The sequence below is a fragment of the Diachasmimorpha longicaudata genome, chromosome 18 (genome assembly GCF_034640455.1).
Source record: "Diachasmimorpha longicaudata isolate KC_UGA_2023 chromosome 18, iyDiaLong2, whole genome shotgun sequence".
NCBI lineage: Eukaryota > Metazoa > Arthropoda > Insecta > Hymenoptera > Braconidae > Diachasmimorpha > Diachasmimorpha longicaudata.
The window spans coordinates 430,545-455,661 of record NC_087242.1 but is presented as its reverse complement, the minus strand read 5'-3'; the positions used below and the strand labels follow the sequence as shown (position 1 = coordinate 455,661).

At 40.1% G+C, this 25,117-nt stretch overlaps 2 protein-coding genes across 2 annotated transcripts in view; one reads left to right on the top strand and one right to left on the bottom strand.

Annotated features, from left to right (window-relative positions):
- The window catches only part of LOC135170878 (uncharacterized), a 371,576-nt gene that overhangs the window by 310,487 nt on the left and 35,972 nt on the right, over positions 1 to 25,117 (top strand). The window lies entirely within an intron of this gene.
- Positions 12,362 to 25,117, bottom strand: part of LOC135170876 (uncharacterized) — a 38,507-nt gene continuing 25,751 nt past the window's right edge. Inside the window, exons 2-3 of the mRNA XM_064137021.1 lie at positions 16,654 to 16,970; positions 12,362 to 16,565 (exon numbers count right to left, since the gene is read on the bottom strand). Of these exons, the coding sequence (XP_063993091.1) occupies positions 13,012 to 16,565; positions 16,654 to 16,924 (3,825 nt within the window). The 5' untranslated portion in view covers positions 16,925 to 16,970 and the 3' untranslated portion in view covers positions 12,362 to 13,011. The remainder of the gene's footprint in view (positions 16,566 to 16,653; positions 16,971 to 25,117) is intronic.

Sequence of the window (25,117 nt, the reverse complement as noted above, 5' to 3'; positions counted from 1 at the left end):
AATTCCATCGATCTCTTTTCACTTTTTAGAAGAACCCTTTTAGAAAACCGCCGATGGAAAATAAGTAGTGTAGCCTACATTAACTCTCAAACGGCTCACAAGAACGAAATATTCCTTCAAGCAGCAAGGTCGACGGACTACCGGTAGCAAAATAAATTCTTATGGTAAGTATGAAGTGATTTTGCATTTGATTTTGCATTTCCCATTTGGATCCTTAAAATTTGTGGCACCAAACCCTACTTTATGATATTCAATAAGAATTGGTCATTTTGGTGGCATGGGAATTCATGTCATGTTTCAAGAGTATCACATCTATATCGCATGGTTATATAAGCATCTGGTTATAAAACTTATTCCTTCGGAACATCTTTTTTTCGAGGTTAACAATTATTATATTATTCTGTTGTAAATGAGTACTGTGTATTGAAACATGTAGGAGTAAAGCTGTCATTTTGTGTCCAAAAAGTTGAGCTGCATCGTATTGAACTGAGCAAGACCCTAGATAATTTTTTAGTATTCTTATGAATGACTGAATAAGTTCTTCTTCTTCTGCAACCCCCAGCGTCGTCAAATTGTGATAAATGTAAATGGTCATTTTGGTCGCATGATTTAGAATGAGTGATTAGTCAGGCCAATTATATCATATATAGGATCCATTTTTCTGCTATCAGACGTGAATTATTAGAATCAACATGGAATATCCATCTTTTGTCTAAATGATCGTCAATTTTTTCATGAACCTCCAAAATACTTCGCTATAAAACAGAAGATTTCCGCTTTAACAGCAGTATTTAGTAAAGGTTTTCTGAAAGAATCAATTTCGATGCATTGTTTTCGAAGTGCAACGTCCAGAATGTTTCAGGAACATATAATGATAAGTATTCAAAAATAAATCCACCAGGCCTGTGGGTGAAAAAATTGTTTTTAAATCTTCACAATTTTATGCTCGTTTCTTCAGCTGTATAGCTCAATGAACGGTGACGATCGTGAAGATTGTTCTTTTTATTCTTAAAAATAGTTCATTTCCATACTAATAACGAGTGGCTAGAAGAAAAGAGAAAGGCTAGTTTGAGGAGACTTCCAGTTTTTCTAAAAATAGTACTTTCCTCATATGTATTGTGACGTAATTTCGAGAGGTTTACGGAACCCTCCGTCCGTTTGCCGGCCGTCTGGCACCACCACACCCCAAATGGAAAATCCAAAACCATACGTTAGGCGCGAGGTCATTTCACGAGGTCATGACCACCGTTCCAAAAATCCTTCCCCCTTGGAAGCCTCTAGTTTCCCGCTGCTCGGTACGTAGAGATTCCAAGGAAACTGAAGCGGAAAGGGGATACACACTGGGATATCCCATAAAAAAAAGGCAAAAGCTCAAACTCAAGAATTGTCGGAGAGAACAATTTTTAATTCAATTAGAGATTCAGTCTCGATACAATGCACAATTCATTTAACCAGAACAGAAAATCTCCTTAACTTGATGATGCGTAATTAACGACACACCGGAATTTGATTCGAGTGATTTTCATCTAATTACAATGTAGGAAATTGGTTGCGAAGTCTCATAACACAATACAAAAAAAAATTGAATAAATAATTACGACAACTGGTAAACGCAGTCAGTTAACTGATGGGCAAACAACTGAGTCGCTAGACTCGAGTTGTTATTATCAAACGGACACGACACGTAAATCAGAACAACTGAGTTAGTAAACACAATTGTCGTTAGTCGAAATAGAAGTAGACGGTTTGATCAGAAATACTATAGCAGAAATTCTTCAAATAATTCGACTCGAAATAATACCAAAATCCGTAAGTCTCCGTGACCCCCAAACAAAAGAAATACACAATGGAGACGATAATCCGACACAAACACGGTCAAGGTCATGCGACCGTCACATTCCTGAACCGAAATTCAGTGGCCAGAGAATTTAAAATTCATAATTGAAATTACAAAATTCACTTGATAAAATATCAAAGTTCAATTATGTAAATGACGAAATTCAATTATCCACTCGGAGAGAGAGACAGCAATCGAGAATTCTCACTGATTGAAGCGGCCAGAGATTAGTTGAGGGAATACTCAACATATAGTCCTTCAAGACTCAGATGTCCCGGACATCAAAATTAAATTACGGTCGGAATCTCTGCCCACCATAAAAACTAATAAACAATCCAAAATAAAATAACAAAGCCCCCTCATAAAAGGCCGCCACGCTCACCAGATCTGCCGGAGGTCCAATTTGCGTCACTCGTAAGTAAACGTTATCACAGGCCTATGCTCGATGCCCGCCAAACGGGAACTGCTCGTATGCCACACGTGCCGTACGCAACAGGTGGATCACGCGTTTGGTTATAGGAGGGTGGCGACGCACTGTCCACCAATCCTCATCACTCAGACATGCGCGACAGCTGCCCTCACTTGCAACGCATGCGTCCTTGATTTGTCATGCATTTGCCATTACGTGCTAAGGCACGTGCCCTTGCTCTTGGCAATGCCGAGTGAACCGGTTCCGGTCGAACCTTCTGGAATCTGCTCCACGCATCCTGAATCCTCCCCTCGGAGAGATCCTTGTCGCGCCTCCTCCGGGCTCGGTCCTTTTCCCTCCGAGCCCTAATCGCCCACGTGTCTCCAGTGTGACGTCACTTCCGGTGTCCTCGAGGCCTGCATTGTGGCTTCCCGATCGGTCACATCCCACAATCCGTCCGAGGCCATCAACCCCGATGAGTCTGACGACATCTTTCGAGATACACAGAAACGTATCGGCCAAGTACATATTTCGAAACCTCCAACAAAACAGGCCGAGTGCTCCCAAGTATCTATACACGACCCAACTACCCCTTCCACTACCTCCAAGACTAATTTCCGTAATTGAGTGAAAACGTGGCAATTTAAAGCAAAAATAAACTTATTTACATTACCTAAATCTTGTATGCTGTTATCATTGATTTCAATTCTCGCCCAATTCAACGCACAAGTAAGAAGATTCGCCCATAGCAACTGATTTTTTCACATGTTTTCCGCGGTGCGATTATCTCAGAAACTGAAGCTGTCAGATGTTTGTTTAAAGTTGACAGCATCTGTTTCCTACGGGCGCTGTGTGGTCGGTTCGCAATCAGCGTCGCGTGCGAATAATGCGAGGTTGGCAAAAATGCGCTGAGAAGAGATAACCTCGCCCTAGCAATTTAAATGCGGTTCGCGCTTTTTTCGATCAGTGCGGGTTTAGAAAAATTGTTTATTTTAAGTGTTAAATGAAAAAATAGAAATGCATAATTTGGCATCTCATGGCGGTTGACACCTAACCCTTTTTCTATTTTTTTCTCTTTGTTCATTTATCCTTGTGTCATGTCAAAATTGAATAAAATGACATGATCCTTTGATGGTTAACTTGAAAAATTCCCACGTAAAACCCCTACTGGATAAGGATTTAAATAAAAAAAATTTGCCAAGGATTTGAATTTTCATTTAAATTGACTCCGAACAGTCTATATTGTTATATCCAGCGAAGAATAAAGATGACACAAGTTGGTAAATGTTTGGGGCGGTTTATTAATTACAAGGAATATTACGATGTGTCACGTAAGAGCTCCGATGAGCGACACACCACGACTAACGTAATCCAAAAGACAGTCGTTCTTCTGGCCAAGTTCAGGTCATAGACAAATGAATGATATTCGAACGGGGACACGTAACAATATTTTAAAAAGTAAAAACACTGACATATTTTATACAAACAGACTTACAAAAAGGTGAATCTCTGCTTAACTCCCGACTGGTTTCCCACAAAGAACTTACTTAACAAGTATTTCCGCTTAATTAATTGATTTAAAAAAAACACAGTTTATTCACACTATTAAAAACGAACTTATTATAATTTTAGAAAGAAAAGAAGAAGTCTCGGAAGACGGAATAAAACTAACTTGAAAAATTAGCTAATGGAACTACAGAGGAACAAAACGACGCGCGAGTAGTTTTATTCATTGAGCCTGAGGGTGTGTCCTCAGATGCATGGAAGGAAAAATGAGGGGACCAATAGTTGATGATGTTATGTCAAAATTAACCGAAATGACATAGCCATTTAATAGTTCAACTGGAATTTCCCATGTATTAAAACCAACCCACTGGATAGGGATTAAAATAAAAACAATTGTCGAGGATTTTAATTTAACTGACTCCGAAGAGTCTATATTTTAAAAGTAAAACACACAGAAATATTTAAACAAAAACTTACGAGGGATGTGTCTCTGGTTCTCTTCAGACCCTCTTTCCCACACAATTTAATTAACCACTATTTCCACTTACTTGATAGGTTACAAAGAATATAGTTTCCGCGATATACAGGGTGTAGATCAAGTAGAGGCGAACAGTGAACAAGCATGTTTTGGAGGTGATTCTGAGCAGAAAAGTCCTTTTCCACTTTTCGCTCGGACGCACCTCTGCAGAGATATGGGGGTGAAAAGCACGGCCAATGGGACGCGAGCATTGCGCGGCTCTCCGTCCGTGTGCCGCGGGTAAGCAGTGTGCGTGCTTCCCCTTCTCCTCGGACGAAAGATATTTTCAGACAATCCTTTCGGGAAGGGGGGGGGGCGCTAGGGTGATTAAAAACCGATTATTATTTACATTAGTATTATTTATTAAAAGACAAGTTTCTGAAAACCGCGGGCATGCCCCTTGGCGTTCCAAAGCTAATTGTTCAAATGTTAATTATCTCATGATGCAATAGCCCTACAGTGTTTTGTTAAGAGATCTTGTATAGTTGAGAAACGTGATTTTTGGGTGGTCGGGCGTCGGAAAATTGGAATAGGTGTAGTGAGGGTGAGGTGAACACACAAAAATACTAATTTATGAAAACTTCGTATTTACTCGTCACCAGTTGTAAAAACTATACAAAATTGTACAAAGTTCTTTGAAATTAACCCGTGTGAATTCGTTGATAGCTGAGTTGCAAAAATAACGTTGAGAGTCGTTGAAGAAAGCGAAAAGATCAAATTAGTTGACTGATACGTTGAATGTACGGTGCAAGACTGACTTGGGGGGGGGGTCTGAAGTTCGTTACCGAGACGGATAACCAGTGACCCGATGAACGCCGGAAGTATCCAAAATTAATCGACCACTTGTCGTTGAGTTGGAGGGCGTTTTTATGTTTAGTTTAAACACATCTTGTTTGAGGAGTTTCTAATCTTTAGGGTGGATGTGGGTGAAAATCAGGTAAAGGATCTGGAAGGATTGACCCGGGTGAAAATTACACTCACTAGTTAACTTTTCTATAAAAGCTTATTGGGGCCACGTGCCACCAAAGTCGGAGGGTTTACACAGATATTTAATAATTAAACCGATGATATACTAGTTTAGTTTCTTAGAATGTTCAATACACAATTTATGATCACTGTTGGATAACTTTATAAGGAGAAATCCTCGTTATATCTCTGATGATCTCCATCATCATCATCCCAAGTATTTGGGGATATACTTTGGTAATGGACTGGGGTGAAATTAGGAGAGGTTCTTAAAGATTATAATCGTTACTGCACTCGATGGCTGTCCACGATAGACTGGGGCGAGTTTTTGGACTTCCGGGGTCAGCTCGTGGGCCTAGTGACCCGAGGTGTCGCTGCTGACCTTTTGGTTTCGGTTGGGCGACTTAATTACAAGTTTGGCGCAAAATCTCTGCGTTTCAAACAGATCTTTTTTATTGTAAATTTAATTTACAACAAGAAAGGTCTTTTGACAAAATCCTGTAAAAGAGCCTCCTATCGCGATAATTAATAATAAACAATCGAAGTCGAAATTCCGAGGGGATAGCTCGCGATTTTCGCGGAATCCGGAGCAACAACCGCGTTGTCTTGATTATCAAGTAAACAAATGGATTTACGGCCTTTTGTCACAAGACATTTTTTGCAGAGAATCAAATTTTCTACAACAAATGTCTGCTGGTGGGATCCCGTAAATCCATTTGTTTATTTAATAATTGGATTTGAAATTTAAACAACAATCCGCGATTAATTAATAAACTAAGGCATCTACGCGATTTTTACATAAAATAGTGTTTGGGGATTGTCTATTTTTAGGGTGGACGTAGGTGGAATCTGAGGTGGAGAATTCCTTTGGATTAAACACGGGTGGAAAAAGTTCACTTAATGTTGAGTTTTTTATAAAAGTCTATTGGGGCCACGTGCCACCAAAGTCGAGGGTTTTACACTGAGTTTCACAATTAAACCGGTGATGTACAAAATGATAGTTCGATAAATGTTCAAATCACAATTAATAATCACTGTTGAATAACTTATAAACTTAGCTAATTATGCCGTTTATCTCTGAAGGAGATGTACTTGTCGATGTACTCGGTGATGTACTCGATCACGAAGGGAGATTTTCTAAGGTTGATTAATGGCTCGCCTTAGCTGTAATTTTTATTAAAATCGATAAGGACTGAGTAGTAAGTGGGCACGATTGGCGAATTTTCTTCCAGGAATCGCCCCCCTTCCCCCTTTTTCCAGACGTGTCCGAACACGTTTTCCCCATTGTCCTTTGAGGAGGACGTCGCCGCTCTAGGGCCCCCTGGGGTGAGGGTCCCCAAAAAATGTCATTGTTCGACAGGAAGTGGGTGGTGTTAAGGGAAACTGGCCCATTATTTTTTTTTTAGATGGAGGATTGCGCAATGCCCTGGCATGAATGGCGCACTAAATGAATGCTTTTTTTTACAGGTTTTTTAGGGTAATAAATTTTCCCTTTCTATGGAAGACCGTTGGAAAAATTCTCAACGATGTCTCCTTTTTTTTTGACTATGTTTTTCTCTTTCTTTTTATTGCATGTTTTTTCCTTTCAAAAGTTTTTTTTTTTTGCCTTCCGTCTTTTTTATACCTGAAAAGATGTTGAGGGTTTTTTCATAAATAATTCAACATAGGGTTTAAATTTTATCTTTTTTTTTTATATTTCATAAAATCGCAGGTTCCATTTTACAAATCATTTACATAAAATCATATGTGCATGGTTTTTTCAATATGAGGGCATTCTGTAAGCACCTCCCGCGAATTTATCTAAATAACTAAAACAATTATGGAATAATTCTCCAAATAATTGGTACAAATATCCCAGATTTTCGTGGGGTATTGTACGTCGGAGATCATCGCGAGCCATGAGATAAATTTCCTCGAAATTTACGCGTATGCGATGATGAAGATCCTCCGTGGCAGGCATTCTATTGTATTCCATATAATTCATAGCGATTCCTTTAATTGATTGTACAAGCGATTCCTTATATTCCTTGAGAGGCAATGTCTCCAAGAAATCCAGCCACTGATTAATCCATGCAGTCTTGTTTTTCAATGTAATGATGCTCTGCCCCATCATCATTATGGGAGTCGGATTTGCATCATCATTGCGAACAAAGGTCACGCAGGGATTTTCAAAACTGCGGTGGAATATCACGTTTATGGCCCCAAATTCCTTTGCAGGTAGATTGTGGTTGATCTTTGGGTGGAACTTCTCAGGGTCAAAGTAATCGGTTACAGCATCCAAATCGTTGAAAAAAAGGGTCCATTCTTCTCGTGTCATTGACAATATGGCGCGTTTCGGGCGTACGCCCATAAATTGCACAACCGGGACGAATTGACCGAAACACGTAACTTTTAAGCCGACACGAATTTGTTTTGTCTCTGATCTATTCAAAGATATAACTTGAGACAAGACCACATGCCGTTCAGCATCACTGAATCCCTTTTGTTGGGTACTTTCCATGTTGAAAAAATGAATGGATGAAATCAGGACGACTGAATCAAATCCACCGCGAGCACCCGCGTTTTATAGCGCTACGTATGAGAGTGGAGGGGACAGAATCCCCCACTATACGCATGACAGACCTATAACCGTCACACATTATCTCCCCACCGCAGGGAGTTCTGCGGCGGCGGCGTCACACATGCGCCCCACTTTCGCGGTTTTTGTATGTTGCGCGGTACCCCCACTCTTACCATGGAACCTTCCTATACCGATTTTTTTTTGTTAAATCGAGTGACGCGTTTGTTGTCATTGGTTAAAAGGCATTGCAATAGTAAAAATGTCTAAAAACTTTGAAAGTTACGATTTAGAGTCCCTTAAAAAATATCTCGCGGGTCGCGAATCGTATGAGGGACGACAAAAGCCTCAATTTCGCCAGAAAAGAGTACGCGTATGTGTTGATAAATATACTGATGATGATTACCTAGACAGTGAAGATAGTGATGACATGTGCAGTCCAACAAAAGCGCGGAAAATCGCGATAGGGTCAGGATTGGAATGCGAAGTGGAAGATTTCCTTGTTGATCCTTCTTGCGTATGTAAATATAAATTTCTCGGTGAAATATGGAATAAAATCCATATCAGATATCGCAGGGATAAATTACACTCTCAAGATGAGGGCATAGACATGTGTACGACTTTTAAAGTATGTTACAATGAAGAACCTGCAGAATCTAATAAAGAAATCGAATCGAATTTTCAAATGAGATATAATCCTCCATCCTTGAGAAGCATTGCAATCGCGAATTTATTAAATGAAAGGAAATATGCGAAAAATACAAAAACTTTGGCTGTGGTTACTAAAGCAATTGTGGATAATAGTGATGTTTTATTATATAAAATGTCGAAGTCAAATGGTTTTTTCGACTGCATAGAACACACAAGATTATGCAAAGCAGGTGTGGGGGAAAAACTCTATTGGTACCACTTTTTTAGGGTGTGTGAGGAAGAATATTAACTCCCTGCGGGGGAGGAGACATTGGTCTACAAGAAAGGAAATGGACCAATCATTGACCTTTCCTTTCAATAGCCAACAAATGCAAAACAAGTGGGGGGGCGAAAAAAAGGAAAACTCGAGCATCCTTCCTCATCAGCTATTCAAAGCACCCCCCACCAAGGCCAAATTTTCAAAAAAGTGAGGAAAACTTAGCCCCTCCTCTAAACTAGGGATGCATCAAGGAACACAGTGAGATCATTTTACTGCATTTGCGTTTTTTACGTCAAAATGACATCAAGTCAAGTGAACTCATCTCAAAAGTCCAGTTATCAACCAGGTTATCAGCCTGGAACTTTTAAACCTAAAAAAAAATCTAAATATTGCGGAATCAACGCGAATAAAAATGGAATTAAGATAATTAGTGATCGGGTAGTGAAATAGAACAGTGATGAGAGAAAATCAATTGAAAAAATAGTGAAAAAAGTGAAACTCCAACGACATGAGATTTCCAAGAAAGGTCCTGTCATAAATATTGACTCTGACCTTCAAATGGTTGAAAAGAAGACGAAAAACTCAACCAGACGATTGGACCATAAATCACCCGGTAGCACTCAAAGTGACTCTAAAATCCTGAAAGTCAATAATAAAAAAACAAGTGAAATCGTGCAAGTGAGTACAGAGGAAAAAAAGTTGCGGATTAATATGCTAGAAAAAGATCTTAATGTGTTCAATCAAGTGAACTATATTGATAAGAAAAAGGATCTGAAAAAAATACAGGCTCGCGAAAAACGTTTAAAACTCGCGGAAAAAAAGAAGGCCGACTTTATCGCCCGCGAAAAACGTCGCGAACTAGCTAAGGAAAAACAAAGACAATTTAGAGCTCGCGAATCAGAAAAAAATCGATCCAAGGACCACACATCGAAGGATATCATCCCTGAGACCATGATGGAATTGGATTCATCGATCGAAATCATTCCCAGCACTCCATCAGTCATCAATTTAATCCTGGAACGCGAGGGTCAAGATGCTCAGCATGGATCATTGAATTTCGCGGCCTCAACCCCTACAAGTAAATATTTAATCAATCAATCATAGGAATTTTTAGATTAGATTGATTTAAGCTAATCTTGTATTATTTTTTTGTTTCAGAACCGCGAAAAACTATCGAGGAAATTGAGGCAGTTCTAGTCGCGTTGGGTACGAATCTAGAACAAAGGAATCGCGAGGACGATTACGAAGGGCGATGGGCTCCAACGCAGCGCCAAAAAGAGCTTGATCAAATTGCGATGCAATTGGATCAAAGCGGGGATGATGATGATGAAGGATTGGTCATCCAGAGTCTTGATTTCACCCCGTTATCACCCAGTAACCGTTCGGCTTAAAAATATATTAAACATTTTTGTATTTTTTTGGATAGCTGAAATAAAAGTCATACATTTTATTGCATTACCTGTGAGTCTTGACTTTTTTTTATTGCTAGGCAAGACCCAATATTCCCTCTCCTGTCCCCAGCCCTTTTTTTTTCTCGTAGAAGCTAGGAGAAATTTCTCTCGCTTCTTCTTCGTCGGCGTCCTGTAGGCTTTCGTTTATTGTCTCTTTCCTTCTCGTTGTTTAGAGGGTTTAGAGAACAACTTTGACTTTTTCCTCGTCTTTCCCACATTTATCCTTTGTCATCTCCCTCTAACTTACGGGTTCGTGGGTTGAGGGCGAATAGTGGGGCAAAAGTTATATAAACCGTGAGGTTCCACTACTCGCCCTCTTTCACCATCGTCATCCGGAGGACTCCAGTGTCCAGTTTTAGTGTGTTTTTTTTGTGTTTTTCGTTTTTATTAAAAATTTGTTTTAAAATGGTGAAAGTCGCCTGTCAAGGAGCGTGCCATGAGCACTTTGCCCTCGAGGTAAGTTTTTTCTATATTTTTGCATGTTTTTCATTGTGCGGTTTTTCGCGGTTTTGGATTCCCTGTAATTTCGCGTCCACGGCTCATTTTAGTGTTTTTTTTTTTTTTTTTTTTTAATTGAGCGTTTTTATATTGTTTTAATATGTTCTCGTCGCGGAGTATCCGTTTCGCGTTTTTTTTTCTTTTTTTAAATTTAGAATCCGTATATTTTCCTTGTTGTTTTAGTTTTTGATTTTTCGTTTTTTTTAGTTTTTAAATTCATTTTGTTTCTTGTAGTTTTGATTTTTTTTTCCATTTCCGTTTATTTTAGGTTTTTTTTAAACTCATTTTGTCTGTAATTCATTGTTTTTTTTTATTTTCCAGATGCGAGCCATCCGGAGGGAGCGGGCCTACCTGAGGGAGGCCAATGCGTGGCTGCGCTGGGAGGACGCAGACGGTGCAACCCTGGATGGCGAAAATATTTTCGCCATCAACGATCTGCACGCCAGGGCCGCGAAATGGCTCGCGGATACAGAGGACGAGGCCTACATGGTGAGTTTTGTCTCTCTCTCTCTCTCTCTCTCTCACTCTCTAACCCTCTTTACTCCCTTCCTGTCATTCCCATCAGTCCTCATTTTTCTATTTATAGATATATAGATATATATAGATATATGTGTTTTTTGCAGAGCGGAGACCGTTGGGAGGGAGGTGTCGGGGCAGACACCCCGAGAGCGCGTTGGGTCCGCGCTCTGAGGCGCGAAGCGCGGGCGCTGGAGGCCGAGCGCGAGCAGGTGCTCGCCCTATACGACGTCGAGGATGCCTGGGCCCTCAGGATCCTCTTCGGGGAGGAGCCCCACCAAGCCGACCTGACGGAGGAGGACTGGTCCCTGGAGCAGTGGGAATGAGACCCCTGCCCCCGCCCTAATCTTAGATTAAAAAAAAAATGTATCTTAGGATTAAGGTTTTTTTGAATAAAAAAAAATTTTAAATAAATATTTTCGGTTATATTTATTTATTCAAGTCCCTTAGCTTATTTCCCTTAGTTTTAAATTAGAAAATAGGTTTAGAAAAACAAAATTAGAAAAAAAATAAATAAAAGAGACGAAATATTTTATTATTAAAAAAAAAAAATGAATAAAAATCTGTATTTTAGGTTTAAGTTTTTAAAATAAAATTTTTTTGTTAAAAATAAATATTTTCTTACTCGATTCATTTATTTTCCTTTAGTTTTAACATTTAATATTAGAAAAAAAAACAATATTTAGTTTTAAAAATAATGTATTTTAGATGTAATTTTATTATTATTATTAAGGACGGACATTGTAGTTTAGTTTTAAGTTTTTTTAAATAAAAATTTTTTGAAATAAATATTTGATGTTGTCCTTCCTTTTAAGTATTTACTTCCTTAATTTTCAAATTATTATTAGATAGGAATTGGGATGGGGAAAAATTTGAAGCGAGTCTTTTTTCATTTTTATTTATATATTTATTTATTTTTTTCCATGAATTACATTTTTCTTACAGCCAATTTCCATTTTCGCGGGCCGCGGATTTTTGAAACTTCGTATTTCAATTCGAAATACGAACGGCTAAAACCCGCCAGTCAAAGCTGACGGTGGCGCCCCCCTTAGAATCGGTAACCCCTCACAGAAACTTAGATTCCCAGAATTCCACAGTGTCGGTAAAAACGTAGGGGAGCTTCCTGACACCAGGAGGGTCTGCGCAAATGTAATCACTGTAGGGCCCATTTTTTAAATAATGAATATCTAGTGAACAAATAAAATTAAAAATATGGAAGTTGGATATCAATTATCAACAAACGATTCCCTATCCATTGATAATAACTATTCGACTCTACAAATAAATATTGATCGAGTGTCGGGATAACCCCTACTCTTTAAATTGTTTAATTAATTATTAAATAATGAAGACCTACAAACGTTTTTCGTGCGTAACAATATTATACAAAACTACTACAATCAATCTAAATGCATAAAATACTTAATTTATAAATAAACAGTGCGCGCCAACTAGCAGCGGTTAAATCGCGGTTTTTTGAAACCATAGGGCAGAGTCGCAAAACCATCAAGCCGCCGTTTTGGGCCTGTCGCACGTACGATCTTACTCTCAGGTTTCGTGATGACGTCATGATACACTGTCCGACGAATACCATGATAGTCGATCTGGTAGGGATCTGCTTTATCGACAACGAGCGCGCGAATCGAGTCGTAATGAATTTGTTTACGCGATTCATAATTCAGTCTAACCCCTTTTATTTTACTAACTTCCGCGATACTGCCGTCCGGTTTTTTTACGCGATAAGTGGAAAATTTAGGCCCCCCAGAGACAAAAGAAGTAATGAAACTTCCTTCTCCGTAGCCCTCTACTTCGTCGGTCAACTCCCCTAGAAAATTCCCTAACGGTCATTCATTTGATCCATCGCTGACGTAAATTACCGAATCTGTATCATAATATAAAACACGTTCTTGTTGTTTTTCTAGATAAGAATATAACTTTAGACGCGCGTGAGCGGTTGTATAAGCCGCAATAACAACATTAGCCTTAGTGGACATTTCCGCTGCTTCGTTTAAATGTTTCCAGGACATGAAGAGAGTGTCGTTATCGACAGGAACAAGTCCTGTGACTTCAATTTCAGGATTAAACATTATATTTGCAAATTCCTCATGTGTTCGAATAATAGCTTTTTTTGTCAAGTTCTCCCTCTCCCCAAATTTACCCCAGAGACAGTTTAAACAAAGTTTTGCTACGGCTCTTAATCCGGCATTGTTTTGAATTTTATCTTTGTCAAGTTTTATACCTTCTCGCGCCTCATATTCAGCCATATATCTATTCTTTGATTCATCATCTACACACTCAGCAGGCCAATCCGAAGCCTCTTGTTTTATTTTCAAAAAAGTGTTAATGTATTCGGCAAATAATCCACCTGTTCGCGTCACAGGATTATAACGCGTAGTACTCTTATACTCCCAAAGCTCACTGATTTCTAATATTTTGTACCCCATTTCTACGGCTTTACGAAGTTCTGGAGCGACCCAAGTTCCCAAAAATTCGCGATCAGCGGGATCATCATGAGGGCAATTGTCTTGTACAAGATCATCGCAGCATGATCGACAGAGAGGGAACAGTAACTTTCCATGGGCTTTTACTGGTAAAACAGGGTGAAATAATTGACGAGGGGGTAAAACGCGACATTTCACGAGACCTTCTATCCGCGAAATATTATTATTAGGGCATATAAGCTGACAATCACGCCCCACATGGACAGTAGGATGGCCAATCGGGAAAACCCCTGTCTTTAAAACGTATGGGTATAACGAACAAACATCAACATAGCGAATTTTCTCATTATCTTTTACGTCATAATGTGTTACGGTATTTCCTGTTCGTCCCCCGAAAAATGCATCGCGCGGATCCAGCGCTATAAACATTTGCTGATCAACGTTTTCTACAAAATTCGCCAACACATGATCTGTCTTTTTTTGACGAATAAAATCGCATTCCCACATTTCAACGACTTCATAACCCGAGTGTCGCAATTCCCGTGTAATTGCCCCTGTTCTCTCATATCGACTCTCTAGTGTATCCTTGTGACTCAACTCTTTATCTCTATTGAATTTGAAACACCGTGGGCATCCGTGCCAATAACACCCGTGGAACTGATATGCATATTTTTTATTATTATTCGCGGTATCCTCCCAAAAACCATCTAGACGCAGGCCTGATGCTGTTCTGTGTTCACGAGTTCGTCCGGCATGTATTATTCGATGATTCTCGCAATGTTCGCGCCACAAGAGCCATTCAATTGCGATTTTCGACTGCGTTTTCCCTAACCGATATCCTCCCTGAGGTATAATGCCTATCTGCTTGTCTTTTAAGAAATTTGTTTGAAAAATACGCATGCATGTAGACGCAATCGTTACACACTCTGTAAAAGGACATACATTTCCAGCATTCATAATCAGTTTTCGAAATTCAACACAGGCTCGTCTCAAAATTGTAACATCAAGTCTGCAATAATGAAGAATTTCTTTACGAAAATCAAATTCATAATTTTCTTCGACACGATCATTATACCACGATAAGAATTTTTCACGATCTTGGACACCCATAGTGTCAGCACCGTAATATTTTCTATCAGGTATAGATCCTACGTAGTTTTGATTGTCTTTTGTATTGAAAAAATGTGAAAAATAACCTTTCGCTATATTCCCCAATCCAAAAGCTTTCGGTAAACTTGCAAGAGCCAAGTGAAAATAATTTAAACTATCTATAAATTTATTATCCCCAAAATCCATCAAGATAATGTTTGTTCCGTTAATTATTGCTTTAATTTGGCTGTTAATGCGTTTCATGACGTCTCTCAAAACGAATTGTGAATCATAGCCTTTCGCGTTATGTGCAATACAAACTACTTTTTTATACGTCTTACCCATCGACGTGATGTAATCAACAAATCCTCGCACAGGATCCTCACCATCGAAAACATTTTCCCGATGTTTACACACGCCACACGGATTTCCGTGATTATCGTTGGCGTTCACAATGTAATCGTCGGTCATATCTGCACAACGATCACACACAGTTTGGGCAACGCAAAGATTAGGAATGTGTACGTTGACATCTGTAGTTCCTTGCAGAAGCTCATCCTGTCTGGTTTCAAAGTCGTAGAAAACAAACGCCACGCGTTTCAAAGTCAATTTTTTCTTGCTTTTTAAGGTGGGCATATAGCAGAGATGAGAAATATCTTCGTCCTTTTGACATACGTTGCAATAATATTTATGGCACACATGATTCTGAGTTTTGCGATGATCAATTTTCGTATTACATTGGCCACACAATTTTATATAGTCACAGACGGTGGGGTTATTTCCGCTGAAAGATCCTGGTTTCTTATGTTGATCGAAGCACAATTGCCCGTGAAACTCTCGATTACAATCGTCACACACTATTTTATCAACAATCGTAGAGTCACACGGAGGATTCTTCAAACACCTATCACAAGTCCTATCACAAACATGTCCTTGCGTAGTGTAAGGTTTGTTACAATGCTCGCAATAATACTTCACGCCAAAGAATGAAGGTAAATTTTGGATTGGCTCATAGTGGTTTTCTTCAGGATAATACACAATCGGTAAGGTATATCGGACGGCCATCTTTCTGCTAATCAATTCAGGTGTACCATCGTAGAGCACAGGGTGATCTTTTCCGTTTCTCATGAGGGAATAGACCTTGATAAGGCATCCTTCTTCAGCCAAGTATCGCTGATATTGAGCAACTTCCTGTAGACCACAGCCTTCGTCAGGAGCAATGACTCCTGCCCTTCGAGTTAGTCTTTCGGCCTCCTTACGTTGCATTTTTCCCTTGCATTGCCGGATTGCCTGCCATACCTCGTGGATCTTGCCCTTATCAGCTCTGATTTTTAATTTTTCTGCATGTGCTTTGGCCACAACAAGTGATCGGGCTAGACACAAGCCATCTTCATTCGAAATCTGAAGGATACATTTTCTACTAAGCCCTCTTTTCATGCCGTTTTCAAGGAAACCTTGACCTACCGGGGCTTCAGCCACGTGAAGTTTGATCCAAAACTTATCGGCACATCCGAAACCGTTTGCGCTCTGCGCGATAGAGCTGACAAGATTCCATAGATCTTGAAACTCATATCCTTTGATCGCACGTGGACTTATCCAGGCATTGTCTCTTTGCATATTTGCAAAATTGAATGTAAGACACATTCGATTCATACCACGTCCTCCAGCCTCAATAATTTTATTATAAACATCACGAAAAGCTTCTTCAACCCAGTCGGCAGGGTCACGACTTTCAGGTAAAGGGTTGATTGCAAACTCCATCACATGTGTGTCGAGTTTGAAACGTGGAAGTCTCTGGCGTGATCGTCGTATTGTCCTTAAGGCCGGCAATCGATTTTCAATCTCTTCTTCGCGGCCATTTTGTTGATCTGAAATTGGGTTTAGTATTTTTCAATAAAAAAATATGCCTAAAATTTTTTCTCGGTATTATAAAAAGGTATGAAGCTAGATACTTACCATTCTGCTGATCTAGTAAATCTAGATTAAACTCTTCAACAGCTTCCAAAGCCTTAGGGTCACTCACAACATTTTCACCACCACCACATTGAATATCAAAGAGCGCAAAATTAAAATTTTCGAATAAATCTCCATCAAAATTATTTTCAATGGCAAAATCACCGAATAACTCAAGATCAAAATTATTTATCCAATCAAAGTCGCCCTGTGGAGGTGTAGTATTTTCTTCGGACGAGTCACTGGGCCCCGCTAAATCGTTTGGGTCCGACATTGTGAATGTCCCTTGGACGACTGCAGTTAGTGCGAGAAAATTCGGGCTATATTGGGAAAAGTCAGGGGTTTTACTGTTGGCGCCACAGGGGGGCTACTGCACTTCTTCGCCTTTTTTACCTGCCCCCGCCTACGCGCATTGTCCTTGTCCTAGTCATAGGCAAGCCCACTTGACCCCAATACAGGTGCATTACGTCACGCCCCTCTCTAGCATTTTCAAATCCATATTTTCGGATATCGTAAAATTGTATAAAATGATGAGATTTTAGGCATGATTAATCAGAAGGCAATATGGACACGAGGTGGAAACATCCCTTTACTGCAATGATTTGTGGTCCCACGGGTTGTGGAAAAACATTTTTTGTTAAAAGGTTTTTGAAGGAAATTAAGCAAATGTGCGATACACAAATTGAAAAAGTGATCTTTTATTACGCTGAGTGGCAGAATGGATATTCGGATTATGATAATAATTTTGTCGAATTTCGTGAAGGCCTACCAAGATCTGGAGATTTTGATGATAATAAGCCAAAATTGGTTGTCGTGGACGATTTGATGCGGGAATCTTCGAATGGTGCAATAGTTGATTTATTTACAAAAGGAAGCCATCATAAAAATCTCAGTGTAATCTTTCTATCTCAAAATTTATTCCACCAAGGAAAAGGACAGAGAGACATTTCATTGAATACAAATTACATCGTCGTATTTAAAAATCCCAGAGATCGTGCACAAATTGCCCATTTGGCTCGTCAAATATATCCAGAAGATCCAAAATTTCTGCAAGAAGCCTATTTTGATGCAACGTCGGCAGCTCATGGCTATTTGTTGTTAGATTTGAAACAATCGACTCCTGAAAACTGTAGGTTTCGAACCAATGTATTCCCCAGTGATCCCCATCATTATGTTTATATTCCGCGCCAGGATCGCAATATAAAAGGAGGAGGGGCATCACGGAGTGTACCAGTCGTTCATGTGTGATGGCCACGAGAAGTCGTTCTGAAAGCGGCTCTGTTCGCAAGTCGCTTGGAGAAAAGAATACAGCCTTATTACACGCTCTCATCTACGCACCACCCAGGCTACGCCGGGTAATAATACAACACGCTAATAAAGATTTAATTCGCTGCATTTGCGAGTGTGCTTTAAATTTGTTACACGGAAATATTCCTTTGAAAAATTGTGAGAAATCAAAACTGTGCAAACATAAAAAACTATTGAGAAAACTTGCCGATAAAAAACAAAGTTTAAGCAGCAAGAAAAAAATCATTAATCAGAAAGGTGGTTCAATTTTGCCGATGCTACTGGGTCCTCTGATAAGCGCACTTATCTCAGCCATTGTATAAGGATGGAACATGCACGTAAAATGATTCTTGTACCAGAGGACAGTGTGGAACGTCTAAAAAAAAATTCTTCACATGTTGATGCTCACCATGTTTTAACTGAATTGGCTAAAGAAATTCAGCCATCAGCCCAAACTCCAGGCACTGTTACAAGTAGATTAGATACCCAGCTATTGGAAATTTTAAATTCGAAAAGCCCGAGAGACGAACATGAAAAATGGAAGCTGTATAACGACGTTCTGAGGCGATATTTGTTTTATACCGAACAAAATAAAACGCCGGCGTTAGATACGGAGGCCCACGTCGAAACTGAAACCACTGAACGATACGACCCAAAAGCTATTGTTGCTACTGTACCTAAAGTATATCAGCGAAAAGCCGCTGGTATACTAGAATACATTGACGCCATTGATACTGCTAACAGACTCAAATGGAATTCAAAAGGACAAGTGAGTTTGGATGGACAGACATTTCCTGGTGTCAATATTGTGGATCTCATACAAGATGTTGTCAGAGCACGGAAAACATATTCAGCTAAAGGATGGGAGCATTTTGCCGTTTATCTCCAAAGCCTGAACACCCCTCGGGAGTTTCTGGGTAATCCCAAGTTTCATCAGCCTCCACCAGCATTGCCAGACATTAGGAATCGAAGAGAACCTGAAATTTCAGAGGACGAGAGTTCCGTAGACGAAGGTAGAAGAAGGAAAAGCTATAGATCACGCACTCCTCCTGTTCATCGCCCCCGTAAAAACTCGAAAAAACCCCGGCTTAGTTCTCCCTACACTGCGAAAACCGACAAAGTTACATCATGGCTTCCGTTTTGAACAATGAAAAACTCTCGAGGACATATTTTAACCTTCCAGAGCCTGAGGCATACACAGGGGCTCGAAATATTTTGTCAAAATATAAGAAAGAAATACCTGAAAGTGAAATAAAAAAAATTGGCTTAATGCTCAGAACACTTATACCCTTCATAGACCCATTAAGCGTAAATTTCCGCGTCTTCATTATACAGTAACCAACATTGATGATGTGTGGGAGGCTGACTTAGTTGAATTGAGATCATTAAAAACATATAATGATGGGATTTCATATTTACTTGTAGTTATTGATGTCTTGAGTAAATTTGCCTGGGTAGAGCCATTGAAAGACAAATCAGCATCACAGGTTCTTGAAGCTTTCAAACGTATAATGGATACAAATGGAGGGCGCATTCCTGTTTCGATACAAACGGACAAGGGAAAAGAATTTATGGCCAACAGTGTCCAAAAATTTTTTTCTGATAAGAAAATAAAATTTCGTGTTGCACGTAATCCCGACATAAAAGCTGCAGTTGTGGAGCGCTTCAATCGGACATTGAAGGAACGTATGTGGCGTTACTTTACACATAGTCGAACATATAAGTATACAGATGTTTTGAAACAAATTGTCGAGTCTTATAACAACTCGCGACATTCTTCAATAAAGATGGCGCCTGCGGCTGTGACTATGGATAATGCACCATACGTATGGCGTAATATACAAAGTCGATTCAAGACGGAGAAACCACGTAAAGAATCCTTTAAATATAAAGTTGGTGACTATGTACGCATCAGTCGAACGAAAGGCATCTTTGAGAAAGGATATGAAACTAATTGGAGTAAAGAAATATTCAAAATAACGAAAGCCGTTTTCAAACAATCATTGCCGATATACGAGTTGATGGATTTTGCTGACGAACCAATTGAGGGATTTTTCTACGAACCAGAATTGGTGCTTGTCAATAAACCAACGGACAAGGACGAGTTCATAGTGGAACGTGTCATACGCTCCAAGGGAAAAGGAAAAAATAAGCAGGTTCTTGTTCATTGGGAAGGATATCCTGATAAGTTTGATTCTTGGATACCTGCTGCAGAACTGCATGCAATTGGGAAAAAATGAAGAGAAACGAATTTTATATGGTGCTCCCCAGCAACAGTAGCATGAGCTATCATCCTGATAATACAGCATCGAAATTCACGACCTTGCTTCCAAAACAAGTTGAACTGGAAGGAGAATGGGTAGTGGGTCTGAGTGAAATACAGTTTCCTTGCAATTTTTTACATATACGTAATGGAAAAGATTCTCCAATCAATTTCGTTAGTAATCCAATCCCCAATAAGAGTAAGGTAAACGCACTACAAACATTTTTTCTACCTACTGCAGTTTTCAAAGATATAACAGATTTAGTGGGGTTCATGAATACTTTTCCGTCTTTGAGTACTCATATCCGATTTGAATATTTAGCGCAACAAGGTTTTGTGAAAATTGTAAAACACTGCAACTCCAGGAACTGCACTAGCACAGTTCATGCAATAGACTTTTCCGATAAAGTATCCGATATGTTGGGATTTGAGAGACGTATACACAGCCTCACAAACGCCAGGCCGTATTGTCAAGGATCTTCACCAGCAAGTTTGGCCAGAGGTTTACCTGCGAATTTGTTCATCTACAGCGATCTTTGTGTACCCTCCGTAACAGGTGACGTGCAGTCATCTCTGTTACGAGTGGTACCATTCAGCGCTTCTACGTATACCTATGGGGCCATGCACTGTACTACGTTTTCCACTCCTCATTATATTCCGTTGATGAGGTATTCATTTCGCACAATTGAAATAGATATAAGATGCAATCAGGGTGATATGATTCCATTCGAGTATGGTCCTTTGAACGTGACACTTCATTTCAAGAGGATTGATTGACTAAAAAATGAGCCCGTACATTGCATATTACGCAAACCAAGCTGGTGGAGGAACAGTGGACCGATATAATGATTTTGGAAGGATATTCGTTGGAAGTCCTTATCAACGAGGTCATGGAATTGGTGCTTTCCTTGGAGGTCTGTTTCGACGCATTCTGCCCTATCTGGGAAGCGCAGCCCGAGCTGTCGGTAAAGAAGCTCTCAATGCGGGTATTAACGTTGTTGGGGATGTAGTGACAAATGGCAAGCCCTTAAAGGTGGCGCTGGAAAACCGATTAGCCGAGTCTGGGCTGAAATTGAAAAGGAGGGCCCAGGACAAAATTGGGACCATGATGCGTGGCTCAGGATATAAGAGGAAGCGTAAACGCCTCGCCTCTCATAAGCTCACTGGCCGTGAATCTGCCAAGACATCCAAAACTCGGAAGAATAAAAAGAAAAGACCCGTTGCAAACAAAAGAAGCAAGAAAGTGAAAAAAGTACCGAGACATAAATCAAAGCGGAAGACTCGTGATTTGTACGATATTTTCAACTAATCATCATGTCGTTTCTACATTCGCACTCTTCTGAGTGTGTGAAGTCGGAGCTGGACCTATTTACCATACCACCTACCCAAACAAGTATTGAAAATTCTCAATTTGTTTATTATAATCCTGTATCTACGCTGTCGGACGATGCCCCAATTGAATTCATCGTACCAGGCCATGGAGAAGAATATATTGATTTGGCACATACCATGATCAAAGTTCGCGCCAGAATCCTGATACCCGATGGCTCTGCTGGTCTAGACGACTCTGTTGGGCCTGTGAATAACTTTTTACATTCAATGTTTAACCAAGTGGATGTATATTTCAACCAAAAAGTTGTTACGCCTCCAAATAACCTGTACGCTTATAGAGCATACATTGAAACATTGCTAAACTATGGAACCGATGCAAAGTCCTCACATCTTGGAATGTCTCTTTGGGCTACGGATAGCTATGGTGCAATGGATTCTATTGCTGTAGCGGCGGGTGATGCAAGAAACAACGATGGACTAGCCGTACGTCAGGCAATTACTAAAGGTGGAAAAGCATTTGGTCTACTGGGACATTTACATTGTGACGTGTTCAATCAAGACAAGTTTTTGATGAATGGCGTAGAGCTACGCGTTCGTCTTATCCGTGCAAAGGACGACTTTTGCCTTATGGACTCCACTCCCCTGCATTATAAGGTGCATATAGAAGAAGCCTCCTTGATAGTTCGCCGTGTGAAACTCAGCCCTGGAATTTTGATAGCTCACGCTAAAACGCTTGCAAAGACAACTGCGAAATATCCTTTGACACGGGTGGAGGTCAAATCTTTTGTTCTCCATCGGGGGATTATGGGGGAGACAATAGACAATGCCATTTTGGGTCAACTACCTAAAAGAATCATACTGGGGTTTGTTGACAATGTCACTTTCAACGGATCGAGAAAGAAGAATCCCTTCAACTTTCAAAATTTTGGGATAAACTTTTTATGCCTGAATGTCGATGGACGCCAAGTACCTACAAAACCTCTGCAGCCAAGTTTCACCTCTGGTGTCTGCCTAGATGTGGAGGCATTCAACACCCTATTTGCTGGTACTGGAACACATTTCAGTGACCATGGAAATAGCATCTCTCGTCCGGCCTATTCCGATGGATTTTGCTTGTTCGCGTTCGATCTGACTCCTGATTTATCTGCAAGTTCCGCTGGCCATTGGAATCTGGTGAAAAGTGGAAGTATTCGCATTGAAGTTCGCTTCAATAGAGCAACAGAGCTGAATGTAAATTGTTTGTTGTACGCCGAATATGACCATTTGCTAGAAATTGATTCCACAAGGCAGGTTATTGTCGACTACAGCGGTTGAAAATGGAGGACTACTTAATGGATGCACAGCATAAGATTGCATTAGTTGCATTCAACCTGCTGAACGAGACCAACGCTCATTTCCCGGATTACCGACGTTCTATGAATACACTTGAGCTCCTGGAGATATTACCGCATACAGATGCATGCATTGGAGGTGTCTACCCTGCCGACCGTGTCCCCTGGACATGGCCCCGGCCCTGTGCTATCATCATCAACACCGACAACCACAATCAGGCAGGAAGTCACTGGGTTGCCGTTTACCTCGGTTCAAATAGGCGAGGAATCTATTTCGACAGCTTCGGAATGCCACCCTTCGATACAAGAATCTCTCAGCGCCTTAAGCGAAATTGCAATGTTTATGAATGGAGCCAGAAGAGACTCCAAGATATATCGTCTGATGTTTGTGGGCAGTACTGCATTGTTGTGCTTCACTGGTTGTTCAATGATCGGTCTTTACAGTCCTTTCATAAACTATTTACTTCAGACACAAAACGTAACGATCGCATTGTTATGAAAATGTTCAACAAAATTATTCATAAACACAATTGTAATCGTCGAAATTTAAGTAAACCTTTTCAGAACTTGTCTGGTAAAGGTAGTTTGCTTTGTAACCAGCGGTCTTTAAAAAATATATTCCATTTGCGTTAATTTAATAATAATAATAATAATTTTGATTACTACTATTTTTTAAATCCCTAATATTATGTACCACCCGTCATACAAGTATAATTTCTGAATAAATGATTTATATACTCAATAAATTATGTATTACATATTTATTTCATTTTCCCCATATATACCCACATTTCCCACGCCATCCACTTTCCCCCCCACTCCCGCCCTTTTGAATCACGTGACCCTTACCACCCATTTTCCACCCACTCTCCCGTTTGGATCACGTGACCCTTACCACCCATTTTCCACCCACCTTCCCGTTTGGATCACGTGACCGTTACCACCCCCCCCCCTTTTGAAGCGCGTGGCCCTTGCCACCCACCCACCACCCACTTCCTGTCGAACAAAGACATTCTTTTGGGGACCCTCACCCCAGGGGACCCTAGAGCGGCGACGTCCTCCTCAAAGGACAATGGGGAAAACGTGTTCGGACACGTCTGGAAAAAGGGGGGAAGGGGGGCGATTCCTGGAAGAAAATTCGCCAATCGTGCCCACTTACTACTGGACTGAGACAACCAAGCTACGATATTTTCACTTGGTGCTTTACGTTTGGATTTAAACGAGTTTAGGTAGTTTAATGGTTAGTAATTAATAAAATGTTCTGAGTCACTCGAAGGATCACTATTTAATGTCGCTAAATTCCTTTATACCCTTTAAATTACACTAGTCTTATAAGTATTATATTCTCTTAATTTTAGAATTCTAACATGAGTTGAATTTAATAGAGTTAAAGACTTGGCTAGGTCGATTTAAGGGCGATATTTAAGGCGCGAAGTGATTGTATGAAGGTTTCGATGTAGACTGGTTTGAAAAGGTTTCACACGGAAGTTCGTGGCCCTGACCACGAAGGGTGGGAAGGGATTTTCCTAAAATTGGTTGGTCGAAAAACTATTTCCTGAGCTGGAATTGGTCAACCAGAGGGATAGGGAAGACATATATAAAAGAAAGAGAAAATGCACTTATGCCCGATGCGCTCCCATGTGCTGACCACCCGGACAAATTTGAGTTGACCAAAAAAAACTATTGTAGAGAATTTCTCCGTACGTGCCTTTCGGAGATTTCGAGTAGTTTCCCAGAGCGATTAAAATAATTTATGGGGGGTTTTACGCCTAGCCAGTCTTTTGTTCTTAAAAATGATAAATGTTTAAATTCTAAATTTTTCTGTACTATTGGTACATATGTTGGTACGCAACAATTAACGTTACCGCTCTCGATGAGGATCTACGATAGACTGGGGCGAGTTTTCATACTTCCGGGGTCAGCTCGGCGGTCTAGTGACCCGAGGTGTCGCTGCTGACCTTTTGGCCTGACCGGGGGACTTAATTACGATTTGGCGCTAAACCTTCACGTTTCAAACAAGATCTCTTAACAAAACACTGTAGGGCTATTGCATCATGAGATAATTAACATTTAAACAATTAGCTTTGGAACGCCAAAGGGGATGCCCGCAGTTTTCAGAATCTTGTCTTTTAATAAATAATACTAATGTAAATAATAATCGGTTTTTAATCACCCTAGCGCCCCCCCCTCCCCCGAAAGGATTGTCATGAAATATCTTTCGCCCGAGGAGAAGGGGAAGCACGCACACTGCTTA